The sequence below is a fragment of the Sycon ciliatum genome, chromosome 7, assembly GCF_964019385.1.
Source record: "Sycon ciliatum chromosome 7, ocSycCili1.1, whole genome shotgun sequence".
NCBI classification, from domain to species: domain Eukaryota; kingdom Metazoa; phylum Porifera; class Calcarea; order Leucosolenida; family Sycettidae; genus Sycon; species Sycon ciliatum.
The window spans coordinates 12,701,515-12,726,905 of record NC_088649.1 but is presented as its reverse complement, the minus strand read 5'-3'; the positions used below and the strand labels follow the sequence as shown (position 1 = coordinate 12,726,905).

Below are 25,391 nucleotides of genomic sequence, written 5' to 3'. Positions count from 1 at the left end.
TGTCGATATTGAATATTTTTACCATTTCCACTCATTTTCCAACCATTTCTCAATTCTATGCGCATGCTCAATAAGACTCTGGGCTCGAGCTCCTTCTTCCTCTTCCACGTTCATCATGGCACCCAAGACTGCCAGTAAGTTTTCTCTCTTTTATTTATTTGTTTCTAGAGCAGTATCCAACAGTCCTATGATGTGTGGTTTTTGCAGGCAAGAAGGACAGCAAGGCTACGGCCTTGAAGGCCAAAAAGGCCGTCAAGGTTGGGGTTAACGCCAAGGGCAAGGCGAAGACGAGAACTTCAGTTACTTTCCGTCGCCCCAAGACTCTCCGTCTTCCCCGTACCCCCAAGTACCCAAGAAAGAGTGTACCCAGCCGCCCCAAGTTGGACAAATTCGCTATCATCAAGCACCCTCTGACTACAGAAAGCGCAATGAAGAAAATCGAGGACAACAACACCCTCGTTTTCATTGTTGACAAGCGTGCCAACAAGCCCTCAATCAAGATTGCCGTAAAGTCTCTGTATGAGATCGACGTTATGAAGGTCAACACCCTCGTCCGGTGAGTATTGCTGCATTGAATTTGTGAAATTGTTTTTGATTTCTTCAGGTGGATGGTGAGCTGATAATTTTCTGTTGTTTGGGCACAGAAAATTACAATGAATTTTATTTTGAAAATAATGGATCGATGCAAATGGATTTAAAATGCACATGGCTCCTCTGCCATGCTGTTATATACTGGACAACACTGAGCGAGTGAAGTAGCTGTAGTCTGGAGTATGGCAAGGGCGCTGCATCGCTCATGGTTACGTGCCCTGGTATCTGGCCCTGGATATGTTGGCACAAGCTATTTTGTACGCTTGCACACTATTCCGGCATTTTGCTGGTTAGTCGTGTTTGTACGGGATCAATGGATTTGAGCAGATGGTGATCAGTCCGGTAGCTGCCTCTCATACACCCTTGCACAATACATCGTCCACATAGCCCGTATCCAGCAAATGCTTGGCCTGGATCTGTTCCATGCTATCTTTGCAGATTTATTTCATGCACACACTCTTAATACAGGTGTTGGCCTCAGTCACCTATTGGAACAGTTTGGTAGATGTAACCGACAAATGGAACTGTTTTGCAGTAAGGGCAGATAGTGGATGTTGTGTGCGGTGGGTAGTGTGCTCATGCATTTGGTTTTTGCTTTTTTCAATTTTCTTTTCAGTCCCGATGGCCAGAAGAAGGCTTTCGTCCGTCTCTCATCAGACTATGACGCACTTGACGTTGCCAACAGAGTAAGAGCGTGTTTGTGGGCTGTCTAGTTAGTTATGTGTAGTTTGTACCTACGCATGCGTGTGTGTCTCTGTCTCTCTCTCTCTCTCTCTCTCTCTCTCTCTCTCTCTCTCTCTCTCTCTCTCTCTCTCTCAACACCTACCTTGATCTTAGTACTCATTGGGATTTACTCCTTGGTGTTGATCCATTAGGCCTTGTATATCTGAATACGTGTACAAACCCTCTTCAATGCTATTGCTGCTGATGAATTCGAACCTATTCATTCTTGAATGTCCAGGACTTTGCCTCCTTTTCCTTGTGTGACCTTTGTTTGCATTCAACTTCTAATAGTGGGTAGGCACTTGCTATGTCCTAAGAAACGAATTCCCGTTGCCGTTGTGTGTTTTCTTTCAATGTGTGTGTAGTTTTTTTCAGGCGGTCATATATTTGTACATAGAAATCCACTCCTGTCATCTGATTGTTTGTGTACATATGGCAGTATGTTCTCTTGCTCCTCTGGCTGGAATGTATGTAATGAGGTCCTGTACTGGATGCTGTGTTTTGTATCATTGCAAGTGGTTGACGATTCATGTGTTTCTGTTTTGTTTTCGTTTGTGCAGATCGGCATCATCTAAACTGTCCTCCGAGCTGCGAAGTTTTTGTATAGAAAAAAAGTGGAAAGAACAATTCTCTTTTGCTCTTGTGTGTGCGTGGGTTTACCTGGTGCAAGATCTTGTCTGCTATCATTGCTAGAGAAGAAAGTCAGTAGGTGTGCATCCTGTCCACTTGCATGCTGCCTATTGTGTGTTGGTTGCTTTGCTATGCATGCTCTGATCATGCTCATGGCAGATCGTCGTGGGTGTTCTTGTCTATGACCTTTCCTGGTAGTGAGAGAGCAGTAATGTTGCCCGAATATGAGTGTTACAGCCTGACCACTTGGAAATGGCGTTCTGGGGCTCGTGGCTCTACTGTTTATGTATTTCTTGGATACTCAGTCTTGTAGAGCTGACGGTAGAACCGAGGCTGTACAGTAGAGTTGCGTCCCCAAGGACATTGTTTCCAAGTTGTTAGCATTCCAGACTCCACGTGTAGTTTTGTGTTACAGTAGCGTTGCTCGTCCCAGAACCGAAGGGTTAACCCAAATGTCTTTTCCAGCAAATTGAAATTATTTTCGATTTGGATGCGTTCTTGTAAAGGTTGGTGGCTTTCCTACGAATGTGGAAAGTTGTAATTTTTACCGTTCATTGGAGTCGCACTCCCATGTTTCCGAGTGGTCAGCCTGGGATGTTCTTGTTTTTCATAAATCTTATCTGTGCTGGATCATTATGTACATATATCTCAACATCAGTGCGAATCAAAACGCCATTAGGCTATGGTGTTCGTACATTTCATAGTACTCTATCTAATTTCAGAAATCTTAGGCGTGAGGAATAATGTTAGGTGAACAGATAATATATTTACAGTCCATTTCAAAACTATAGACGCGTACCTAGGCAAAAACCGTTATGCCAGCATCTATACCACATAAAATCTGTGATCACTTTGTGCATAAATTTTTCCAAATCGGGCGTCAGAAACTATCATATGAGAGTAATTGTGGAGCGGACCTGAGCAATATTCCGAAAACTACAAAAAGCTCCAGCCAAATTTGAAATATTTCAAAAACCCTACGCGTCTATAGTTTTTAAATTGACTGTAGGTACAGAGAAGCAGTTCCCTGTTGGATTATGTGTGGTGTATTGAAATTTTAGGTGCTGAAGTATGAAACAGAAGTACGGTACCGAAAAATAAAATCCATCTGTTCCATTGGTTCTGGTTGATTGTATTTCACTTGAAGAGAATGCCCGAAAGCTGGTAGTCTTTATTGCTGATGATGGTGAAGAATACCAGTATGTTATACCAGTATGTTATTCTATTCATGAGGTCAGATTTCTTTGGCCGGCGTCGTAGTTTCACCTCCGAAGATTTAACAGGTTATTTTATACTGGAATCCAGAAAAAAAAGCTGTGAGTCGTGTAGGCAAGAGTGCATACTGTAAAACCGGACAGTCTAACAATTTTTATTCGCTATTTGAAGAAACGTTATCTATCACAAATTGTTTTGGTCGTTAGATTTTCCGGTTTTACAGTAGACAAGAGTATTCAACTGTGGTTATGGGTCGGTGTGCGGCATGCTGCCTTCATTACGTAACTTGCCTCCATCACGCTCTGAAAGCATGCACTCAGACCCACAATTTCTCCTACAGGCCCATCCGTTTTTGCTCAATTCGTTCAAGTACCTAATCTCTAAATCTTGGCGCGTGAACTCCAGTTCAGAACGAAAATTCATTTCAAACCAGAGGGAAAGTGCGCTGTTTGATTTTCCGCAATGCGCGCGCGCATCTGGCCCATGGAAAAGAGATCACAGTTTCATAATCTTGGTGTAGGACATAACCTATCCACCAAGTTGCCACACATTCAACATTGCAATCATGCTTATCATAATAGAACACAGTCATGACTCATGAAACACCATTATCTCTGATCAAGATGAGAAAAATATAAGTGCAAAATGATTGTTTCATCATACTGTAGGTATGAATGCAACAGCAACAGCAACAAGACAGCGGCCATGTAAAAGTGCAGCATATCACAAGACTTAGTAGTAACTATCAAACAGACAGCAGCAGCAGCGGCATTGCAGAAGTGCCAGCTCCGTAAAGCACAACAAGAGCAAGCAAGTAGTCTATGCATGCAGCCAGCTATGCCTGCAGCATGGAAGCAGACGTTAGGTTTTCTTAGAACACTAATAATCATACTTCCCTGCGGCGCGAGGCATGCACCTAACTTAGATTGTGTGTGTTTTATTCATTTACACGGCTGATTTTTTCCAACTTAACATTCCCGCCATATGCTGTGTGCCGCACTCGGACACAACAAAAGACGCGACACGGGAAACGAACAAGTCTGATAAATAGACGCGACACGGGAAACGAAAAAAGTCTGAAGAAGCAGATCAATAAAGATATGAAGAAACACAACATGTCTTTGAACGACTATGCCTCAGTTTTCGACAACTGAGCCAGGACCAGGGTGAACGAGCATCCACACACAACACGGCATTCCTGAATACACCGGAGGCGAAGTCAAGCGATGCATACAACCCAAGTACACGAGCATGGAGTCACAGTGTACATACTGCTACCGTGCACACTAACACAAGCATGGAGCCAGCGCGGTGCCCTCAACATGTTGTTCACTAGGAGATGGCACCCATCCGAGAGAGATTGAGAGATTGAACGACCTGGAGCTGTGCACGAAGACTGCACACATGCACAAACATACACACAAACATACACATACACACACACACGATTAAAGAAAGCCACTACTAAGTCTTGTAGTATTATTACATGTATAGCTACTACAAGGGAGTTCAGCTCCGGTTGCTGAAAAGCGAAAAAATGCAGCCACAACTCGCATGTACAAAGTGAATGGGTGTCTCAAGGCCCAGGTATCTTCTCAAACCTCTCCGTACATTGATTGTAGACAGTACAAGATCCGACTGAAGAAATAGAATCGCAAAAGTTTCTCATCGTGAACCAGCCCAATTTATGAAAACGCTAAATTTGCGCGCCACGAAAGTTAGTGTCACTTTACAGTAGGCACACATTGCACATGTTCAGGAAACAAAAAAGAACCCTTGGCATTATAAGAAAAAGTGTGGATTACACAGGTTGGCAATGACAAATTAATAAGCACTTGGGCATACAAAAAAAGTTCAAACTCCACCCCACCCCCACAAATTCAAAGCATTTTTGCCGCATAGGAACTCAAGCTGAAGGTGCCCGGTAGAGAGACGTGCCCGTATCTGAGGCGTCCGGATAAAAGAAATTTGAGTGTACATGTATGTATCGTGCACAGGGGCGACTTTTCAGAAAGAACATAATATGATACTACGGAGGATTAGCAAGACGAAATTCGCGTTCGCAAACATTTTTCAGTTAGCGAACAGGATTGCGAACTTTCGCATTTTTTGTTCGGAAAAGTAGTCGGAACACGAATCGCGGATGCGTGTAAGGACAGTCATAAATTTACTACGCTATACTGTCTGCAGACTCTGCACACAATGGACGACGTACCAACGTCATGCATGTGCGAAGTCTGTTTGCTAATCCTTCTCATAACGCGAATTCCGTCACTGAGTTCGACTTTCCTTGGAGAGCGAACGCGAACGCGAATTTCGTCTTCCTAATCCTCCGTAATATATCAGTACTGACCTGTTGATCTCCTTGATGTAGCGTTTCTCCTGTTCTGCCATCACCATTTTCCGAACATCGTCCATTGTCAACTAACATCAACACACAATCAGCACACACCACTGACATCAGTACCGGTGCTACATCATTGCTCAACATGCACACACAGGCAGTGACCAGGAGCAGTGGCGCCACCGTTAAACATACACACACACACACACACACACACACACACACACACACACACACACGTAGTGACTGGGAGGCTGGGAGCAGACAGGGTTCAGTGATGTCACCGCTCAACTTGCACACACACACACACACACACACACACACACACACACACACACACACACACACACACACACACACACACACACACACACACACACACACACACACACACACACACACACACACACACACACACACACACACACACACACACACACACACACACACACACACACACACACACACACACACACACACACACACACACACACACACACACACACACACACACACACACACACACACACACACACACACACACACACACACACACACACACACACACACACACACAGGTAGTGACTAAGAGAGGGCAAGGCTCAGCAACTGGTGTATCTACAGTCGCGGCCAAAAATCCGACCCCAGAGTCGAAAGCAGCACCGCATTTCCATTTCAATTGCATCACGCACGGTCCAAAAACCTATCCCATGGCAGCATGGCAGTACGGCTCTGCTTTCAGCACACAGGTCGAATTTCTTTGGCTACAATTGTAGCATCTAATGTGAGGAAACTGAACAAAAAACACCATGAGCTGTACACAACACTCAAGACTGTGCTCATCAATCTTGATCTGCTGTATGCCGCCCGAAAGCACCCCTCCCTGCTCCTGCACTCTGTGTGCAAGCACACAGACACCCCCCCCCCCCCCACACACACACATACATACACACACACACGTTAAACTACTCACATGTTTGGTGGTGCGACCTTCACGGAGGAAGCAGTGATCAACGCCGGTAACGAAGATCATGCCGGCGGTCTTCCTCACGCCCAGCTCAATAACAAACACATTCTCCAGAGCTTGACGCATGGAATCACTGACCATGAACAGAGCAACAGAACAATGAACAACAGACAATTTTTGAAATACTTTTTTAATCTCCATTGTAGCCTTGTCATATTTTCAGTACACCCAACTCGCAACACACGAACAGTCCTCGGCTACATCACGTACAGTAAATTGTCCAAATTTAGACCCTGATGCCCTCCTGGGTGAAACTTTGGACAATAAACTGTATGTAGCGTAGCCAAGGACTGTCCGTGTGTTGCGAGTTGGGTGTACTGAAAATAACTAGTGCTGAAACGATTACGTTTTTTCCTTAGTGGCTTAGCTGATACCATAACGATCGGCTTATCGGCTAAACGATTATTACAGTAACTACATCAGTACATCAGTGGAGGCAGGTACAGTTGGTTGGTCTAAGACCATGATTGAGAAACGAGAGGTACCAGGTTCAAGGCCTGCTTGGAAGCGGAAGGATTTTTTCCAACCGTGCTGCGACCCACAGTTACTTGGGAACTCGTGGCCTGGCATGAGTAATACATGGATGCGGCAATGGGATTGAGGCCTTTGGCCTATGGTTGGTGGATCTGATCTATCCTCCCCCACCGTTTAGGAGCCGCATCTGACGCCTGATCATGGGGTGGTGGCGTCCCACGGAAGCGGAAAGGTGGTTCTTGACCAGGGAGTTGTACGTCTCCTTGTTCTTGACCTGCCCGGTACGCGAACCTGTCGAATTTATTTATTTGTACATGTACATTCTGTGAATTTCAAAAAAATACCAGTCCTACATCGCCAACGACGGAAAGCGGGCGCATAGATCCGATGATCCCGCAACAAGTCCGTCAGCTGTTCGGACTGACCAGACGAATACAGACAAGACAGAGGCAACTCACTGGTTGCAAACCAAGAGCTGATGGTGCCTTTCGCCTGTGACTTCGCTGACTCCGACGATGAAGTCAGAGAAACCGCCCAGGGGTGCAGATCGGCGGATTTCGACGGATGAGCTGACTTGAGGCGCACCAAAAAGTAACTAGTTGCTTTTCCTGTCTATGCTCAAAATAGGCCCAGACGGCAGGCCTAGCTCGTCGTCGAGCAAACTGGTTCAGGAACCGTTGACAGAACGGAAACCATGAAACTGAAGACCACTTTACTGTCTTTAGCTCAAGACTACTCCCACGTGGAGGGAACTCCAACCCCTGCAGCTAGTGTAGTCTGTAGACACATACCGAGCCTGCCCGTCCTGCATGCTGTATGTAAGAAAAGTAGTCAGCTCAAAAGACAGCGACGGTGATCGCGTCGATGTTTCTCAGGTCGCGCTTGTACTTTACACGTAAATCGATGTTGCAAGTGTACAGTCATGTACATATTCGTGTCGTACTCGCAACACTTTCGGTGCATGCACGCTTTGTGCGATCTCCAAAAGGGGGGAAATCCCGTACCGAGCGTAAGTACCATTCTACTCGTTTAGCCGATAAAATCGAAATAACCGTTCGATCTATTTCTTATCGAGTAAGTAACGAGTAATCGATATAATCGTTTCAGCACTAAAAATAACAGACACCGTGGAAAAAAGAAGTCTAGAGCGTCCTCATGCACAAATTGAAACAAGATGGTGCTCTGTAACTTGGGAGTTTTATGCTTGATAAGTTATGAGCTTCAGTGACACTCTAGCTTACATTGCTATCCTGTTCAGCCCACCATGTAAGGATCACATTTTCATCCTCTTATGATGCAGTCACAATGTTGCAGACACCAGTTTGGTCTTCTTGGAAAATTTAGAACTCGTGATCTGTGCAGGACATTGGCGCTTCCACCCTCTCTTGGGAGCTAGCAAGGACAAGGCAGTGAAATGCAATACAGTTCTTCTTACCTAGCAGCCACACTGCTATCAACGCAATCCACAAAATGAATCTAAAACACGAGGATGATAAACAAGAGAGAGAGAGAGACACACACACACACACACACACACACACACACATAGCCCAAATAGTAAAGAAGCTGATCGCATGTTTGTTGTGGTGAATCTATACACATTATCCTTGATAATCACGTACACACGCCATCTTCCTCATCACTGTCACAGCAAGTTCTACAACAGCAATGTTTCTCCATAGCAGTTCAGGATCCACCTGGAAAATCCCACACTGAAAATTCACTGGCAAGAAAATTGACGAAAAGGGATTAGGCTTTACAAGAAGTACGAATAGGCTGTTGCCCCATTGCTTCATCTTGGCAGAGCACTATTTCCAGATTGCGTCATTGTTCTCCGCCCTGGTGAAAATCTTGCTGTGCCCTTGCAGTTAGCGGACTTTGACACTTTAAACTGATATAAAAATGCACAATTGTTCAATAGACTTCATTTCCAGCGAGCGCAGTATTCATCTCCTCCCCTCGTTGGCTTAGCCTCACCAGCTGGGCTTCTTGGGGTGGAAATGATCACTCAAACTGGAAATCATGTTTGGAAACTTTGCCAACCATGCACCGCAGCTTTGCAGCAGAAACCCAATAAGGTGGCAGCAGCTAGCTGTACGTAGACTGGCCTTCAGAAGAACATCAAGTTTGTCATATGGCTACTGGCCGTATCAATGCAAAAATATAGGGGATCAAAAATTGCTTTCATTGTTAAAATTCACACTTGTAAATTTCACTGCTGTTGTTCTTAGTGTTATTTCTCTAACGTAGGTTTTCTACAATAGTTCAATCTTGTTTCAGTGTCCTTTAGTAAAACGACAATTCCTGACAAGTGTTGTACGAAAACTTGTTTGAATCCTAATTTTTTCACATTATTTCTTCCTATTTTCATCGCTTTATTGCACATTGTCTCCACCGTTTTACATTGCACGAATAAAGTTTACACAAATGTCGATTCAGCTTGTCTTATTGATTGCGGTTATCAAAACAATTTGTTCAGTTCTTAGATGTCCAGCCCAGCTGAAAGGTATGACTGGTTTAGCATGTGGAAAGGATACCAAAGTTAAAATAATTCCGCGGAATACTTACATAGAAAAGATCAGCGGACACCACTGGTTTAAAGTTGTGCATCATTTGATCCACGACCAGGCGGAAATCATCACGCTGTGCGTAACGGACATGCACACAAACAAATGTACCCCACGCACGCGCGCACACACACATGCACACACACACACACACACACGCACACACACACAAACATACACTTACTTACAGTTACACATGCCGATGGCCAAAGCGATGATGGCAAACAAGATATGTTTAGACATAGCAACTTGTGCTGAGATTACACCATTCAACAGCTTGCAAGGCTGATGAATTGACCACTACTAATTTTAGCCTGGTCTACACCACACACCTGACGCACGCACGCACTCACACACACACACACACAAGCAGTCTCTCAACAATGAACACACACGCATAATGGTTGTAATGTTCCTGTGAGCAGACTCACCAGTTTTCTGTTCCACTGCACCCCGCTGACAACCCCGTCGCTGTCGATACCAAGGTATATAGTTCCGCCTTCACCAGAGTTCAAGAAGCCACACAGCGTTCTGCAACAGTCATAAACACACAGGTACACACAGACACACATACAGACGCACGCACAGACACACACACATAAACAAACATTAAGACAGACAGACACACACACACATATACACACAGGGTAAAGGCACAACTGTCAATCCAATGGCCGCCCAACACAAAGTCAGTAGCAGCAAACATGCTAACACAACCTCATGTCCAATACACCATTAGGTAATTGTCCCATTCGAAAATAAGCCAAGCAAAGAAAGCAGAATAGCACAATGGAATAAAATGTACAGATGTGACGTGTTGCACTAGGTCTGTGCTTTCAAAAGGTTGGTTTTCAAATTCAACGGGTGAAAAAGAGAACTGGTGTTGATCGCAGAGAGATCTACAATGGTTGAACGAGAAATCCAACATAATCAGGAGAGTGATTGTGCGGGTGAAGCACAACGAAAACTGAGGCGCGCAGTGCGGAATGGACATGAAACATACACACACACACACAAATGCAGCCAAACTCTTACCGTTGCACAAACTCCCTCTGCGCTCGCACAATTACGCTCAGAACAGTCCTACAAAAAGCAAGACCCAAACAATCACACACACACACACACACACGCACACACACACACAGACACACAGACACACAGATAATATTTGGATGTGGACGGTTCGATGGACTTCTCGTGTGCTCTGGATGGCAGTCGTGAGTCAGTCAAGTGAGAATTCAAGTCTGCAGGAAAACTGCGAGCTCCCATGTTGGGAGCAACACACTCTTCCCCTACTATCGCCGAAGTCTTCTTCACAGCATACAGACACTGTAAAACAAGCTCTGCGTCTTCGAAACCAGACACAAGCAAGTCTGTCGACATATACATGGGAATGGAAGCAAAGAAAGTCTGAACAGCCCAATACACACACCAATGGACACGAGACAAGACAAACGTGTAGTGTTTCACATGCACTCACCGCAGTTCGTGTGTGATGTCATTCCGGAACGGAACTGTACTGCCCAGCGTGTAGTAGCGGTCATCATCAAACAATAGCTGCACACCAGCAGGTACACGCACACACACACACACCCATAGCAACACATGCACACACATATATATACACACACACACACACACACACACCTCAGACATGCCCATCGCGGAAGCGATGATAGCGAACAGCTATGTTAGACATAGCAACTTGTGCTGGGATTACACCATTCAACAGCTTGCAAGGCTGATGAATTGACCGCCACTATTTTTAGCCTGGTATCCACCACACAGCTGTTTGAATTGACTTTTTCTGGCCAGTGAATCCCCGTTTTTTCATTTTCCATTTTTTCTACACACACACCACACACACACACCACACACACACACAACACTAGAAAAATATTGATGTGAACAACAAACAGAACTTCAAAGTAGGAAAAGGCAATGCTTGGAAACAAAAAGTCGCAACCTTGCATACGTTCGATCACACGCATACACACATACGTGCGCGCGCGCACACACACACACACGCATACCTTGCCGCCCGTAGCACCAGCCGTGGCGATACTGTCAGTCATATCATCAACACACTTCTTCCATGCTTTGCTTGCTGCCGAGGCTTTGTCATAGTACTCCAGTGGTAACGATGCAGTGACGACGGTTTTCGACACTTGCTCGCCCTCATTGTAGAACCGTACGTCAGCGCTGTGACAGACCAGTGGTAAATGCACATGCACATTCACACACACACGCCCAGAGAAAAAAAAGAGCTCTATTAGTATTACTGGCAACAGACAACGTGCTATTAAAAAGGTTACATACAGACAGCGGCCGTAGTATAAACTAAAAAGGCAATGCAGTCACATTGCCTGTTATATTGTACATGTATTGATGCTGTGCAACTGACGCCAGCATTAGCAAATGCACTACCGTGGGCACCGTACATACAGAAAATATTGTCGGGAAGTGTGAGTTACGAAGTCTGAAGAAAATGTTGAACGGTCTGCCGGGATGACGACTACACCATAGCTCAGTGGCTAGAGCATAGCTGGCTACAAGCGAGGGTCCCTGGTTCGAGTCCTGGTGGTGACAGTCAATTTTTTCTTCAGACTTTTCCCGTTTCTTTCCCTCAAACCAGTTAATAAAATATTGTCGGTGAACAATATTGCCCAACTCCAAAGAACTCCAATTCGAAAGTTCGTATGGCCAGCGTTTTTTTCCTCGAAATTTAGTCCGAAAAATCTTGGACGGAAACAACGAAATTTAATTCCGACGTATACTTCTGTTTCCACAGTACATGGTTTCATCAATATTCGGACAATTTGCCACGTCTTTTCGGTCTGTGAAAAGCACACCGGCCACACGACTTGAGAAGGATTTGCTCCACTGACTCCCATGTTATTCATACCTACTACCATGTTATTCATACCTACTCTCAGCTAGATCCTAGATTCACAAGACTAGTGAATCTGTGATGCTACTGTACATGTACAAGGATGATGCTGATACATAGCAGAGAGTGCACAGCAACATGTCAAGAGTCAAGGCAGTGCAAAACCTCATCGCAATCACAGCAATAATATTGCACAGCAAGGTGATGCCCCCCCCCCCCCCCCACACACACATGCCTGCAGGTTATGGAAACACACCCGTCCACACCAATGAACACCAATACCCACCCACCAACACAAGCACACGTACATGCACAAAACAAGCACACATACATTATACACATGCTTGCAGACAACCGGAGCATAGTTACGGAAACACACACGTCCACACCCATACCCACCCATACCCACTAACACACTAACACACTAACACACACACACACACACACACACACACTAACACACACACACACACTAACACACACACACAAAAACAAGCACACTAAACGTACGCAGGAAACTCAGCATCGGTTTTATCATGCCCGGAGCTGATGCAGGCAAAGCTAGATTCCACTCCATCTTCACTCGTAGCAAATAGCTTTCTGACACGGTATTCATCTCCAGGAGATTTGTCTTTGGCATCAGGGTGTCTGCTAGACTTATTCTTCTTCCTATGGCTCTGTGATTGGTTGGGTGCATCAACGCCCTTGATTGGTGCCGTGTCCGCAATGTGCCTGTACTTGTGCAAGCGAAGTGACGGATGCCCCGGTTTGACCTCAAACTCATAGTCATCCACCGCTTGGCCAGGGGACGATGCACCGGGAAGGGAGGCTGCAGGCCGTTCGCCACGGAGCTGCGATCGGAATCCGGTGTGCCCTGCTTTCGCAGACATACCCGTGAGAGGGCCATTTAAATTTGTCCTGGTACCCAATGTAGGGTCCTTGCTGGGAAACGTTACGCTCCGAGACATCCCGGAGGGACGCTGTACTTCCTCATGGCCGGCTTTGATTCCCTGTGCTACCATTCGAAGTTTACTACCTCTACCTCTACCGACATTACTGCAGGGTTTTGATGCTTCTACCGGCCCCGTTGACGCGGGCGCCACACCATTAGCAGTAGGCCGGTGAGCAGACCGGTCCTCATCAGATCGCGGGTGGTGTGGGGCTGCTCTTGAACCGGGCGACATCTGGCCATCCGTGCAGCTCAGATCACCCTCAGAGCAGTCAGACGAGGTGGCAGTGCTTAGTGCTCCTCTCGCTTGTCTGACGGGCGGATTAGCTTGATTCAGAGAAACGGACGATGAGTTGCTGCTGCTATCACCGCGCGCGTAGCAATGTCCATTCATCCGTGTGCTGGATGCTAGAGTTGAGTATGCATGTGTATGTGACATGGCAGCTCTAATGTGCTGATCAGCCACTTCCAAACTACTACTGCAGCTAGCAGCGGGCCTAGGTTTGGCGGTTGGCTTTTTCCTGGCAATGCACAGCTGGTTTTCACCGTGGAGGTCCACCATACCACGCGGGTCGTTCTGCTCGTGAACCCGCACTGTCTTCTTGGACGACACGGAGGTTGCCCTGGACCGTGCTGGAGTCTCTGGTGACGAGGCACTGCTGCTTTCTGAGTCTGCCGGCGTGTCAATGTATGCAGACCTGAAAAACAGCAAAGGGTCAAAATGACACACACACACAGACCGAAAGAGAGAGAGAGAGAGAGAGAGAGAGAGAGAGAGAGAGAGAGAGAGAGACCGAGAGACAGAGAGAGAGAGAGACCGAGAGACAGGGAGAGAGAGAGACCGAGAGAGAGAGAAAGATAGATAGATAGAGAGACAGACAGAGACGCACACACACACAGAGGGAGAGAGAGAGAGAGATAGAGAGAGAGAGAAAAGCAAAAGCAGCCATACTCGTGCTGTAGGTAAAGCTTCCGAAAATAGCATGTGCTAAAGAACATGCATATCATTATGTCACTGTAGTGTGTGAGAACAGTTCATCAAGTTTGCATTGTACACCAGAAAATCTTCCACAGTTCTCTTAGCCACTGTGTCACTCATGATAACCCAGATTCAGCCAGAAGAACTACATGCATGGGCGGTGGATGTTGATCCGCTGCATAAAGATGCCGCAGATGTCACCCCTACTCCCTGTGTCTCTCCCTCTCCCCCCCCCCCCCCCATACCCCAGCACATGATTCAAATAGAACCGGTTATAATGATGAGAACACACGTCTGTCAAAGTTAGCACTGCAGCGTGTGAAACACGGAGCACTGTAATTTCACAAATTTTCGGTGTACTTTTATTTTCGGTATTTTCGGTGTACTTTTATTTTCGGTATTTTCGGTGTACTTTTATTTTCGGTATTTTCGGTGTACTTTTATTTTCGGTATTTTCGGTGTACTTTTATTTTCGGTATTTTCGGTGTACTTTTATTTTCGGTATTTTCGGTGTACTTTTATTTTCGGTGCGTCTGTTTCACACCTAAAATTTCAATACACCGAACAAACACTAACACACATAATCCAATAGGGAACTGCTTCTCTGTACCGAAAATTTCTGTTCACCTAACCTAGCCTGTTGCCCGCATACCGAAAATATTGAGCACCGAAAATTTCTGAAATTAGAGTATGCACATCCATGTACACAAACAAACCAACATTGACATGTGCGTATGCCCGCACACACACACCCACACACACACCCACATACACCACACTGCTTACAGCTCTGCATCACCGACGATCACTTTGAGACAGGACACTATCACGTTCTTCTCCAGCTCCTTGTCAACAAGTTGGAGACCCTTCAACAAGCAAGCAAGTAAGCAAGCAAACAAAGTAGACTATTGACGTGGGGACACGGGGACACACATAGAGGCTAGTAAACTGGAATTCTTACAGTAAAAACGACCAGAAGGAATAGTAACCTGAAAAAGAGAAACTGGCTTTCATTGTACATCAATTATCCGGACATCGACTATCCGAACGATCGTGCGGGTGCAAATGCGTACTCTGTGCGTGTGTAGACACACATGATGCATAGCAACGCCAAGTAAGTACTGAAGTACAGAGAAACAGCTCCGCACCCCAGATCTAATATACCATGGGATACACAGTACTGTCGTGCAGGAAAATGCACTATGTCATACCACTATGTCATACCACTATGTCATAAAGCACTTCAGCTATAAAAGTACAGTAAAACCTGTCAAGGCGACCACCTGTCCCAGAAGACCACTGCTACCAGGACCAAGGGATGCTATTTCCAGTCAAATGGCCCAGGATAAGGAGACCACCTGGCAATGGAGACCACATGTTTGAATGTCCCTTGAGTGGTCGTCTTAGACAGCTGTTTCACTGTACAGGTTTGCATGCGGAGGTGTCACACTACACTGAGTGAAGTGCCACTGTGCAGTCAGGCCTGTAGCTGGCATGGGGCACGGGGGGGGGGGGGCAAGAGCACCCCCTAACAATTTCGACCTAGGCTCAGCATGCACATAATGACCATGATGACATGCACCGGCCAACTTACACGTATGATATTCGAACTTCAAATACAACATATTCCACGAAAAAAATAGTTTGGTGAAATGGCTGTGCCCCCCCCCCCCCCCCCCCCCCCCCAAAGACCAGCTACGTCCCTGTGCAGTCATTACCTGTGCTAGGATTGGCCACTTGGGTAGTTGGCAGAGGTGGTGTCGGCACAAATTGCAGTGTGAGATTAGGCGATGAATGACACACACAGAGCTGACGAGGACGGCGCTAGAGTCCGGTAGACATGGCAAGCAACGCTCGCAAAGGTCTGAACACGTCAGAGAAGAAACAACAGGCAAGAACAGGGAGAAGATGCGCACACCTTGGACACAATGGTAGAAACATGAGTCCACATTTACGAGAGAGCTTGGAAGCTCAGGGCCCTACGCTATGCTTTTATGCTTTTTTGCCTAGCTCATCGTACATGTTATAAGAACTGAGGCAAAAGTATTTGCAGAATTTATTGCGGATTGTTATTTCTCTAATAATCATCTACTTTTGGTTTGCTCCTTCTTTTCTTTTTATCTCCTTATACTGTAAATCAACAAATTTTGGCCGATAAGAAATAGAAACCTCTCTATCAGAGAGGTTAAGATGCACGTTATTTCCGACGTGACGCGCAATTTCACGTCAAATTTGAAATCGATCGGTATTTTTGCTCTCACATGCATCCATTGCTCAATCATGCATCATTTGCCTATATGACGAACTTTGGCCTGCGATTTACTTTGGCCGGTTGGTACCAAGCGGCGAAATCAGCGAAATTAAATCGCCAGCGAAAATTAGTTGATTTTAATACAGTAATCGGATTTTCTGGCCTTTTGTAGTAATACATGTACATTGACCTGTTGAGCCAATGACGACGCCGAATGCATGGTTGCCTGTGGAGCACATTACATAACTTAGCAGTCTCCTAAAATACGTATCCTGTCCGACGGCAAAAGAGTCTGCAGATTTAGTTTTTCTTCGCGTCGACCGGATGTCTGCGACGCGAAAGTTCAGCTCGCGTTATTTGGCTCGCACGTCGAAAAATCAACGCGAGTGACCTGCTGCTCACGTGGAAATTTGGACATTACATAACTTTACAGTCTCCTATAATACGTATCCTGTCCGACGGCAAAAGAGGCTGCAGATTTAGTTTTTCTGCGCGTCGACGGGATGTCTGTCCTGACGTTCACTGGGACCGGCGCTGACTCTGCCGATCACGGGCGTTCTGGACTCGACGGGATGTCTGTCCTGACGTTTCCTGGGACCGGCTTAGACTCTGCCGATCACGGGCGTTCTGGACTCAACGGGATGTCTGTCCTGACGTTGCCTGTGACCGGCGGACTCTGCCGATCACGGGGGTTCTGGAGTCGACGGGATCTCTCTTCCGACGTTTCCTGTGACCGGCGCTGAATCGCTCGTTCACGCTTATTTTGGAGACGACGGGATCTCTCTTCCAAAGTACATGTATGTTAATGCGGACGCATCCTATCACCTATTCGGCGTCTATTCTAATTTAATTTCCTCCTCGTCTCCCTATTTCTTTCCAAATCTCCCTCTACATCAGGGAGTCGTATACATAATACGACGAATATTGGTACGGTACGGGACAGATACAGGAGCCCGCAAATATTGTGGACAGCTGTTATGTACAATCCTGTAGAGCCTTTGTAGTCACAGATACGGGATAGCTCCAGCCGTGACACAAACAAACACACAAACACCAAACGAGAGAGCTTGAAAGCTCAGGGCCCTGCGCTATGCTTTGTTGCCTAGCTCATCGTGTATGTTGTCAGAACTGATGGAAATGCTTTTTCCTTTGATTGGGTGCATCATTGTATTGCAAAAACGTTTCAATGAGATACTTAAGTAACGTCTTCTGCATAGCTATAGGACCGGCGCTGACTCTGCCGAATACGGGCGTTCTGGAGTCAACGGGATGTCTGTCCTGACGTTTCCTGGGACCGGCGCTGACTCTGCCGATCACGGGCGTTCTTCTTCTTCTTATTATTATACTGACGGCAACTAACATCCATTCTGATTGCATTTACTCGTCTCCCTACTTCGTATTTCTTTCCAGAAAATCTCCTCATACAGCAGGGAGTCGTTTACATAATATGACAACCCTGCTATACATCTACATGACTGTATATACGTTATAACTATTATGCTATCGGCCTACATGCGATTCCCGGGCTGGTCGACAGGCGGCCCAGCCAGCCTGCTAGTGGGATCTCGGCCTCGCACACAAATCCACACAAAATGTTACTGCACTGAATGCATTCCCCCGATACACTTCGCATATATACTAGTACTCATTCTCTTAATGGTACCGTACTCTTGATGGTACGGGACAGGTACGGGATAGCGCCAGGCATGTCAATGGCACAAACAAACAAAAATATTGTGGCCAGCTGTCTTTGCTGGTACGGTACAGTACGGGACAGATACGGGATAGCGCCAGGCGTGACACAAACAAACAAACAAACACCAAATTAAAGCTGTGTGGACCCTGGCTAGCGCCAGACGTTACTGAAGTAACGTCTTCTGCATAGCTACGGGAATTAAGGCTGTGTGGACCCTGGCTAGCGCCAGACGTTACTGAAGTAACGTCTTCTGCATAGCTACGGGAATAAATGTGTAACTCACTTACTGGCCTGACTCCAGCGGGTCAGCTTAACAAGTACTTAAAGGGGAAGTTAAGGCAAAAATCAAAATGTCACCAGTTGTAGTCTTCGGGGTGCTGAGTCGAATGGTCTTGGTCCGAGAAAGCTGAGACGCTCCCTTCCTACTTGAATCCCAATCGAACTCGCGCACTTCCACCGAAACTGGGTGACTGCGCCCTACTAGATGGGGATTTGTATGCAAAATGTCACTAAAAGCGCCATTTCGTTCTTATAAAAGCACGGATGACCGCGATTGGCCCATATGTTGTAGTCTTTTGAACGCTGAGTCGACTGGTTTTGGTCCGAAAAGGCTGCGATGCAGCGTTCCGCCTTTATTCCCAATCGAACATGGTTGAACAAGCGGTCACGTGCTCCTGGGTGCCCAAATCACCTGGTCACCACGCCAGCAGGCGACAACTTTCACACCAAGGTTCAACTCGAGTGACAGGACTGCACCCAAAAAAGGTCAAACAGGCTAGTAAGTTGTACCCTGCAGGCACGGTGACCAGGTGACTGGTGTACGCAGGAGCACGTGACCGCTTGTTCAACCATGTTCGATTGGGAATAAAGGAGGAACGCTGCATCGCAGCCTTTTCGGACCAAAACCAGTCGACTCAGCGTCCAAAAGACTACAACATATGGGCCAATCGCGGTCATCCGTGCTTTTATAAGAACGAAATGGCGCTTTTAGTGACATTTTGCATACAAATCCCCATCTAGTAGGGCGCAGTCACCCAGTTTCGGTGGAAGTGCGCGAGTTCGATTGGGATTCAAGTAGGAAGGGAGCGTCTCAGCTTCCTCGGACCACGACCATTCGACTCAGCACCCCGAAGACTACAACTGGTAAAATTTTAATTTTTGCCTTAACTTCCCCTTTAACAAAGCCACCTACCTCTGCACACAATGTCACATGAACAGCTCCGCTGTAAGCTGCTACTCTTAGCACTTTTTACCCAAAGGGAGCTGTCTGCCAGTAGGTTGCCTATTGCAAAGTAGAATCCTGTTCCAGGTTTGCAGTTTGACACAAGGAACGTTACTCATGTTTGGTTACCCCCTCCCTAACCAAGTCCTCAGCACAGTACAGTATTGTCGATTGCCAAAAAAACTGGGGGGTCAAGCCTCGTAGCCTAGGCCGTTCTTATGCTCAAGTAGCACAGTCTATGCACAGCTGAATCACTGTGTATACATTGGTATGCTGCTGTGTGCTTGGTGAAATTCTAGCCTGTTCGTTCTTCAGCAAACGGCAGTACTGTACTCATGAGATGAACATGTCCATGGTGGACACAGCCACGGCTGTTGTTACATGAACATGTCCATGGTGGACACAGCCACGGCTGTTGTTACATGAACATGTCCATGGTGGACACAGCCACGGCTGTTGTTACATGAACATGTCCATGGTGGACACAGCCACGGCTGTTGTTACATGAACATGTCCATGGTGGACACAGCCACGGCTGTTGTTACATGAACATGTCCATGGTGGACACAGCCACGGCTGTTGTTACATGAACATGTCCATGGTGGACACAGCCACGGCTGTTGTTACATGAACATGTCCATGGTGGACACAGCCACGGCTGTTGTTACATGACTACCTTACCAAGCATGTCTTCCAGCACACCTTGAGCAGCCATGCGGTGTGCGGCGTTTGGCAGGCCGGCCGTGTAGAAGATACACGTTACCGCCTCGCTACACACGTCCAGGTTGGGCAGTAGGTACATCTGTGTAAACAAACACACACACACCACACACACACACACACACACACAAACACACACACACACACACAAACACACACACACACGTACGCACACACACCAGAAGTAAAGAAATGACCTGGGAACCAACGACGACAACCACAACAACGACAAGAAGAACAAGAACAACAGCAGCATCAACATGTCCTGCCAAACCTCCCAGCAGGGTAGAGCAGTCTGTACAGGCAGCACATCGCCTACAGCGCTGGTCACCTGTACAGTAACCTATGGGCTGCACCGTGTGAACACAACTTTCTCATATCACCCACATTTGCAGTAACACCGAACGCATCAGGCACAACAGCAGCAGCAACAACCACAGCAGAGGCCGAAGCAGCAACGACCACATCGGCAACAACCACAGCAGAGGCCACAGTAGCAGAATCTCCAAACGCAGCAGCTTTCTTAGTGTGACTTACTAATGTGATGTGCTCAAGGTGGTCACTGATCAATGTGCAGTAGCTTTGACGATGACGTGCTAGCAAAGCAAGGGTTGCTGTCACAACACAAACAAAACATACAAAGCAGAGGGGAAATTTGAGCTTTCTCTTTCGAATGCATCGATCGGTTACACACATGAGTTTCTTGGGGCTTTCAAGGGGCTTACTTGCGTTGTTGTTGTTTTCTGTGCAGGTTGTCTTGTCTTGTTTCTCCGGGCTTCACTTTTCTTTCTCACATATTCTCTCTCTGTCTCTGTCTCTCTCTGCTTTCCCTGTTTTCAGGGGTGCGATGAAAGCTTGGCAGAGCATCAATCATCGCTTTTTGGAAATGGAGTGTGCACGTGACCATACTGGTCATATTAGCATTCCCACTGCAGTCTGGACGGGTGTGCAACACCCTCCTAGTGTCCGATTAGGGATCCAGGATAGCGTGTTTGCCTCTTGAATTACACATTACAGACCTATTGTGTGCCCCCACCCCCACCCTCACCCCATCTGACACACACACACACCACAATACACACGCACAGTGACACACACACACACACACACATACAGCTAAGAGGACACTCCACTTACCTAACGAGTATTTCAGGACATTGCAGCGTTCAAGTTGACTGGGCACAGCATCTTTCAGACAACACGGGAAAGCCTACACACACACACACACACACACACACACACACACACACACACACACACACACACACACACACACACACACACACACATATACACACCCCACACACACATATACACACCCCACACACACACGCGCATGCACGTGAACACACACGAATATGCTCTACACAATCCAGAAAGATTCCACTGTACACTGATCAACTGCTCCAGAGAGCACTTTCAGCCGATAGATGACATTACGGATTGGGGCTTGAGCTGCACATTGGCCCGATTTTAAAAGGTTTTCAAATTCCCACACCAATCTTTGTTCGAATTTTTTTAAACAGTAGCTAGTTACCTGGTCCAGTGACAGGCCAGCCAAGGTTTCCTCACTACTGGTAGTACCGGGCGAATCCACGGTCGCCCAGAAGTGCACGCCATCGTCCATGATGCGCTCAACGCGCAGTACAAGACTCGACACCGGGTTTTTGTTGTCGGTGCCACTATCGCCAGGAGCAGTCCACACAACACCGTCACTGGCCAGCAGATCCTGTACCGACTTGCCCTCATGGAACAAGTCGACGGCAAATGCTGGCCGAGACGGGCTGCACACGGCGTTGCCGCAGCTCCGCTGGCACTGTACTGCCGGCTGACCAAACAAGCGAACGACCTACAGAGAGAGAGAGAGGGAGAGAGAGAGAGAGAGAGAGAGAGAGAGAGAGGGGGGGGGGAGAGAGAGAGAGAGAGAGAGAGAGAGAGAGAGAGAGAGAGAGAGGGAGAGAGGGGGAGGGAGAGAGAGAGAAAGACAGAGAGAAAGACAGACAGACAGAGAGAGAGAGAGAGAGAGAGAGGCAGAGAGAGAGAGAGAGAGAGACAGAGAGAACATCAACAAGAATCAGTGTTTCATGCAACTTGATGGCGATACTGTCTCCATTGTTACCACGTCAATTTCCACTGCAGCAGCAGCAGCACAACTTGGCAGAATGCAAGAGGGGGTACTGAGTAAGCGTGTTGTGAGTGATTTACCCAGATGAGAAAAAAAGCAGACCTGCCAGTCAGCTTGTGCCATTCGTTGTCATATGACCAGACTGTACAGTAAAAATGAAAATGACACCTCAGGGGACGAAAACTCATAAATTGTGCCCTAAAAATAATTACAGGTGGAATCTTTATAATTCGAACCTCAAAATGCCAGGAAAAAACTTCCAATATTATCCGGACATTCGAATTATCCAAACATGAACCCAAAACACAAGATGGATGTCAAAATGCTCTCATGGTCACGCAGAGTTGCGCTAGGGACCTTAAACACAGATTTCACGGATACTGAACTGACTGGCACAGCCTGCTCATGCAAACTGAACTGACCAGTACAGTGTACAGTGAACTTTGAATTACACTTTGCTAACTTCGACTTATCAGCACAAATCCCACACATTTTCTATGCAAGTGGAATCCGTGGGACTTCTAACCGGACATGTCCAGTTCGAGGTTTGAATTACCAGAAAATTTTATGTGGGAATCGTATTTATAGAAATCGGTCCTGGAAAACTTCTAATTAAGCGGTATGTTCGAATTAAGCCATATTCAAATTATTAGGATTCCACTTGTATTGTAATTCCTTCTTCCAGTCGCAGTCATGGATCACTAGAAAAAAAGTAATAATTGGTGTACCTTGGCAGACACTGTATTTCCAAGAACAAGATTCTCCAAAGAATCCTTTGCTGGATGTGGTAGGGAGCTGCGTTGTTCATCAACTGGACTTGACACAGTTCTCGTCCGGTGTTTGGTCAAATGACAGCAGTCAGCATGAGCATCAGTCAGACGATAGGATTTGGTTAGACCGACCATTATATCGATACCTGCAACCAAACCAGGATGCAGACGGCATACAAGCGTGCGCGCGCACACACATACGCACAATGGAATCCGAAAATACACATACATACACACCCACATACCTTGCACCAGAGAAAACCCAAACACACACACACTTGTACTTGTACTTGTTGCTCACTGCCAAAACTGGTCACGTGGGTCTCCCCGGACGAGAGGAGAGAGACTCAAAAGGAATCTTGGAAAGATGACTCAATTGGCTATTGAACCGCCCAACGGCCGACACCCCCTGAAATCCCAAAAACTCTGGGTGGACTTGAAAATGATCCCACTTACGGGCTCACCACACACACACACACACACACACACACACACACACACACACACACACACACACACACACACACACACACACACACACACACACACACATTTAGGGCATTGTTGATCCATTACTACCCACACAAAGCCTATCATTTCTAGAGATATCACAATGATCATGCTAGAATGTCTGACCATCCTGCAGAAATTCAAGACAAGCTTCAGAATTCCAAACAAGAGCGCACGAAACATTTCGAAATTTGAGAAAAGACACAAAAACGAAGAGAGGCTTGATTCATGGTGCTGTTCTCCGGATCACGGTTGAAATCGCACGTACCGGACTAAAACCCACTCGTTGCGGGACTCTAACCCAGTTCCTCGTTCGCGTTTCACAACTTGCTAACGGTCTCAACAAGCTCAGAGAGACAAGCTAAGAGCGGCAAACCCCAAGAAGTAAGCTCAGAGAGGCCAACACACAGAGGCAACAGGCGCGTGCCCCGTATGGGTTCCTGGAACCCCCGTCCCTTTTTTCGCTCAAAATGCAGGATTTTGCTTCATTTTTTGAACATTTTCCCGGGGAGGCCCCCGGAACCCCCCCCCCCCCCCATGAAGGGCACCGGCGCACGCGGCTGGGCAAGCCTCGAGAGATGGGCTGACAGAGGCACGCACACTGATCTCACCATTATACTCCACGATATCCGCCTGTATGTTATTGCACTTGCACGCTAGGTTGAACAGCGCATACACGCTGTATTCATGTATCATCAGATTTAGCTCCGGTATAGCTCCTGCAAAACAAAGTAGCATCAACAACAACAGCAGCACCAAATTCACACCGGCCGACATCACGATCGAAATTGCATTGACCGAAAATCATATGGAGCTTACAAACCTGGGGTCGAAACTTGCATCGCTCTGAGCTCAACGGCCTCGTGTCGTTTTCCTTGATGCTATCACTCTCTACAACACATGTGCTTTATCATTATTGTCATGGAGGAAAGCAGGGGCTGGATTTCAATCACCACCACTATAGTGCAGGTACTGTGTGTGCACAGCAGATTGAAGAAGATTCAAAATTAATCATGACATTACGGATTATAAGGGAACTTTATAGCATGACAAGACTATTATTAATTTTGGCTTTTCATTAGCATTGTAACACACGCAGCATCCATCTTTCACTACTCACCTGCATCACCCACCCTTGGGGCACACATCGCCAGTAAAGAAGAAACCACTCCACCTCGGTCTCGTATCTGGTCCCGTCTCTTCGGCAAAACGTTAGCAATTGTGCCAATACAGGACGCCGCCCGGGCCAGCAATACGGGATTGGAGCCCGTCCTGATGATTTCGCACAACTGCTGAATTGCTGCGGGTATTAGTTCGTCTTCATCTCGAATGATATCACCGCCATTCAAGAAGGCCTGCTCGATATTGGACAAGGCTTCGTGCACATCACCGTGAATTTGATTTCCCAAGGCGAGAACGTCCCGACGGCTCATGGCGGTCGACTACTTTACCTTGGCTCCGAGACAGAAGCACATAAACTCCTCAAGTCTGACCTACCAAGGTATTGTGGGAACCTTCAAAATCAAATTTTGGTAGGTGTACGGTCTCGTAGTGGTATGGAATAGTTCATTGAATTCAAACAGCAACAAAACAGAAAATAAACAGTCAGTTTGTTTTGTTTGTTTACGTCACTACTACTAGCTTTGCGCGGGAAAGATGGCGGTCTTTTGAATCATTTTTTTGCCGTTTTCTCGATCAACATGTGATC

The 25,391-nt window shown here is 46.7% G+C and overlaps 2 protein-coding genes across 3 annotated transcripts; one reads left to right on the top strand and one right to left on the bottom strand.

The window, feature by feature from the left end:
- The first annotated feature begins 48 nt into the window (after positions 1-48).
- On the top strand, positions 49-1,941 carry LOC135821028 (large ribosomal subunit protein uL23-like). Its single transcript, XM_065334082.1, has 4 exons — positions 49-134; positions 208-556; positions 1,208-1,277; positions 1,875-1,941. The coding sequence occupies exons 1-4, from the start codon at positions 116-118 to the stop codon at positions 1,887-1,889; spliced, it is 453 nt and encodes a 150-aa protein (XP_065190154.1). The 5' UTR covers positions 49-115; the 3' UTR covers positions 1,890-1,941.
- A 1,794-nt stretch (positions 1,942-3,735) lies between these two features.
- LOC135821024 (uncharacterized) lies at positions 3,736-25,268 on the bottom strand. 2 transcript variants are annotated; one of them, XM_065334075.1, is made up of 19 exons: positions 24,804-25,268; positions 24,295-24,402; positions 23,132-23,418; positions 21,816-22,127; positions 21,416-21,488; positions 20,816-20,892; positions 20,240-20,360; positions 16,108-16,253; positions 15,176-15,255; positions 12,972-14,108; positions 11,605-11,773; positions 11,052-11,128; positions 10,607-10,654; positions 10,003-10,102; positions 9,573-9,647; positions 8,440-8,480; positions 6,477-6,603; positions 5,513-5,583; positions 3,736-4,555 (listed from the first exon to the last, which is right to left on the bottom strand). In XM_065334075.1, exons 1-19 carry the CDS (start codon positions 25,114-25,116, stop codon positions 4,492-4,494), a joined length of 3,426 nt encoding a protein of 1,141 aa, XP_065190147.1. In that variant the 5' UTR covers positions 25,117-25,268; the 3' UTR covers positions 3,736-4,491. The 2 variants fall into 2 exon arrangements, with proteins under 2 accessions (XP_065190147.1, XP_065190148.1); XM_065334076.1 differs by having other exon boundaries at positions 23,132-23,319; positions 24,804-25,267.
- Positions 25,269-25,391: the final 123 nt, after the last annotated feature.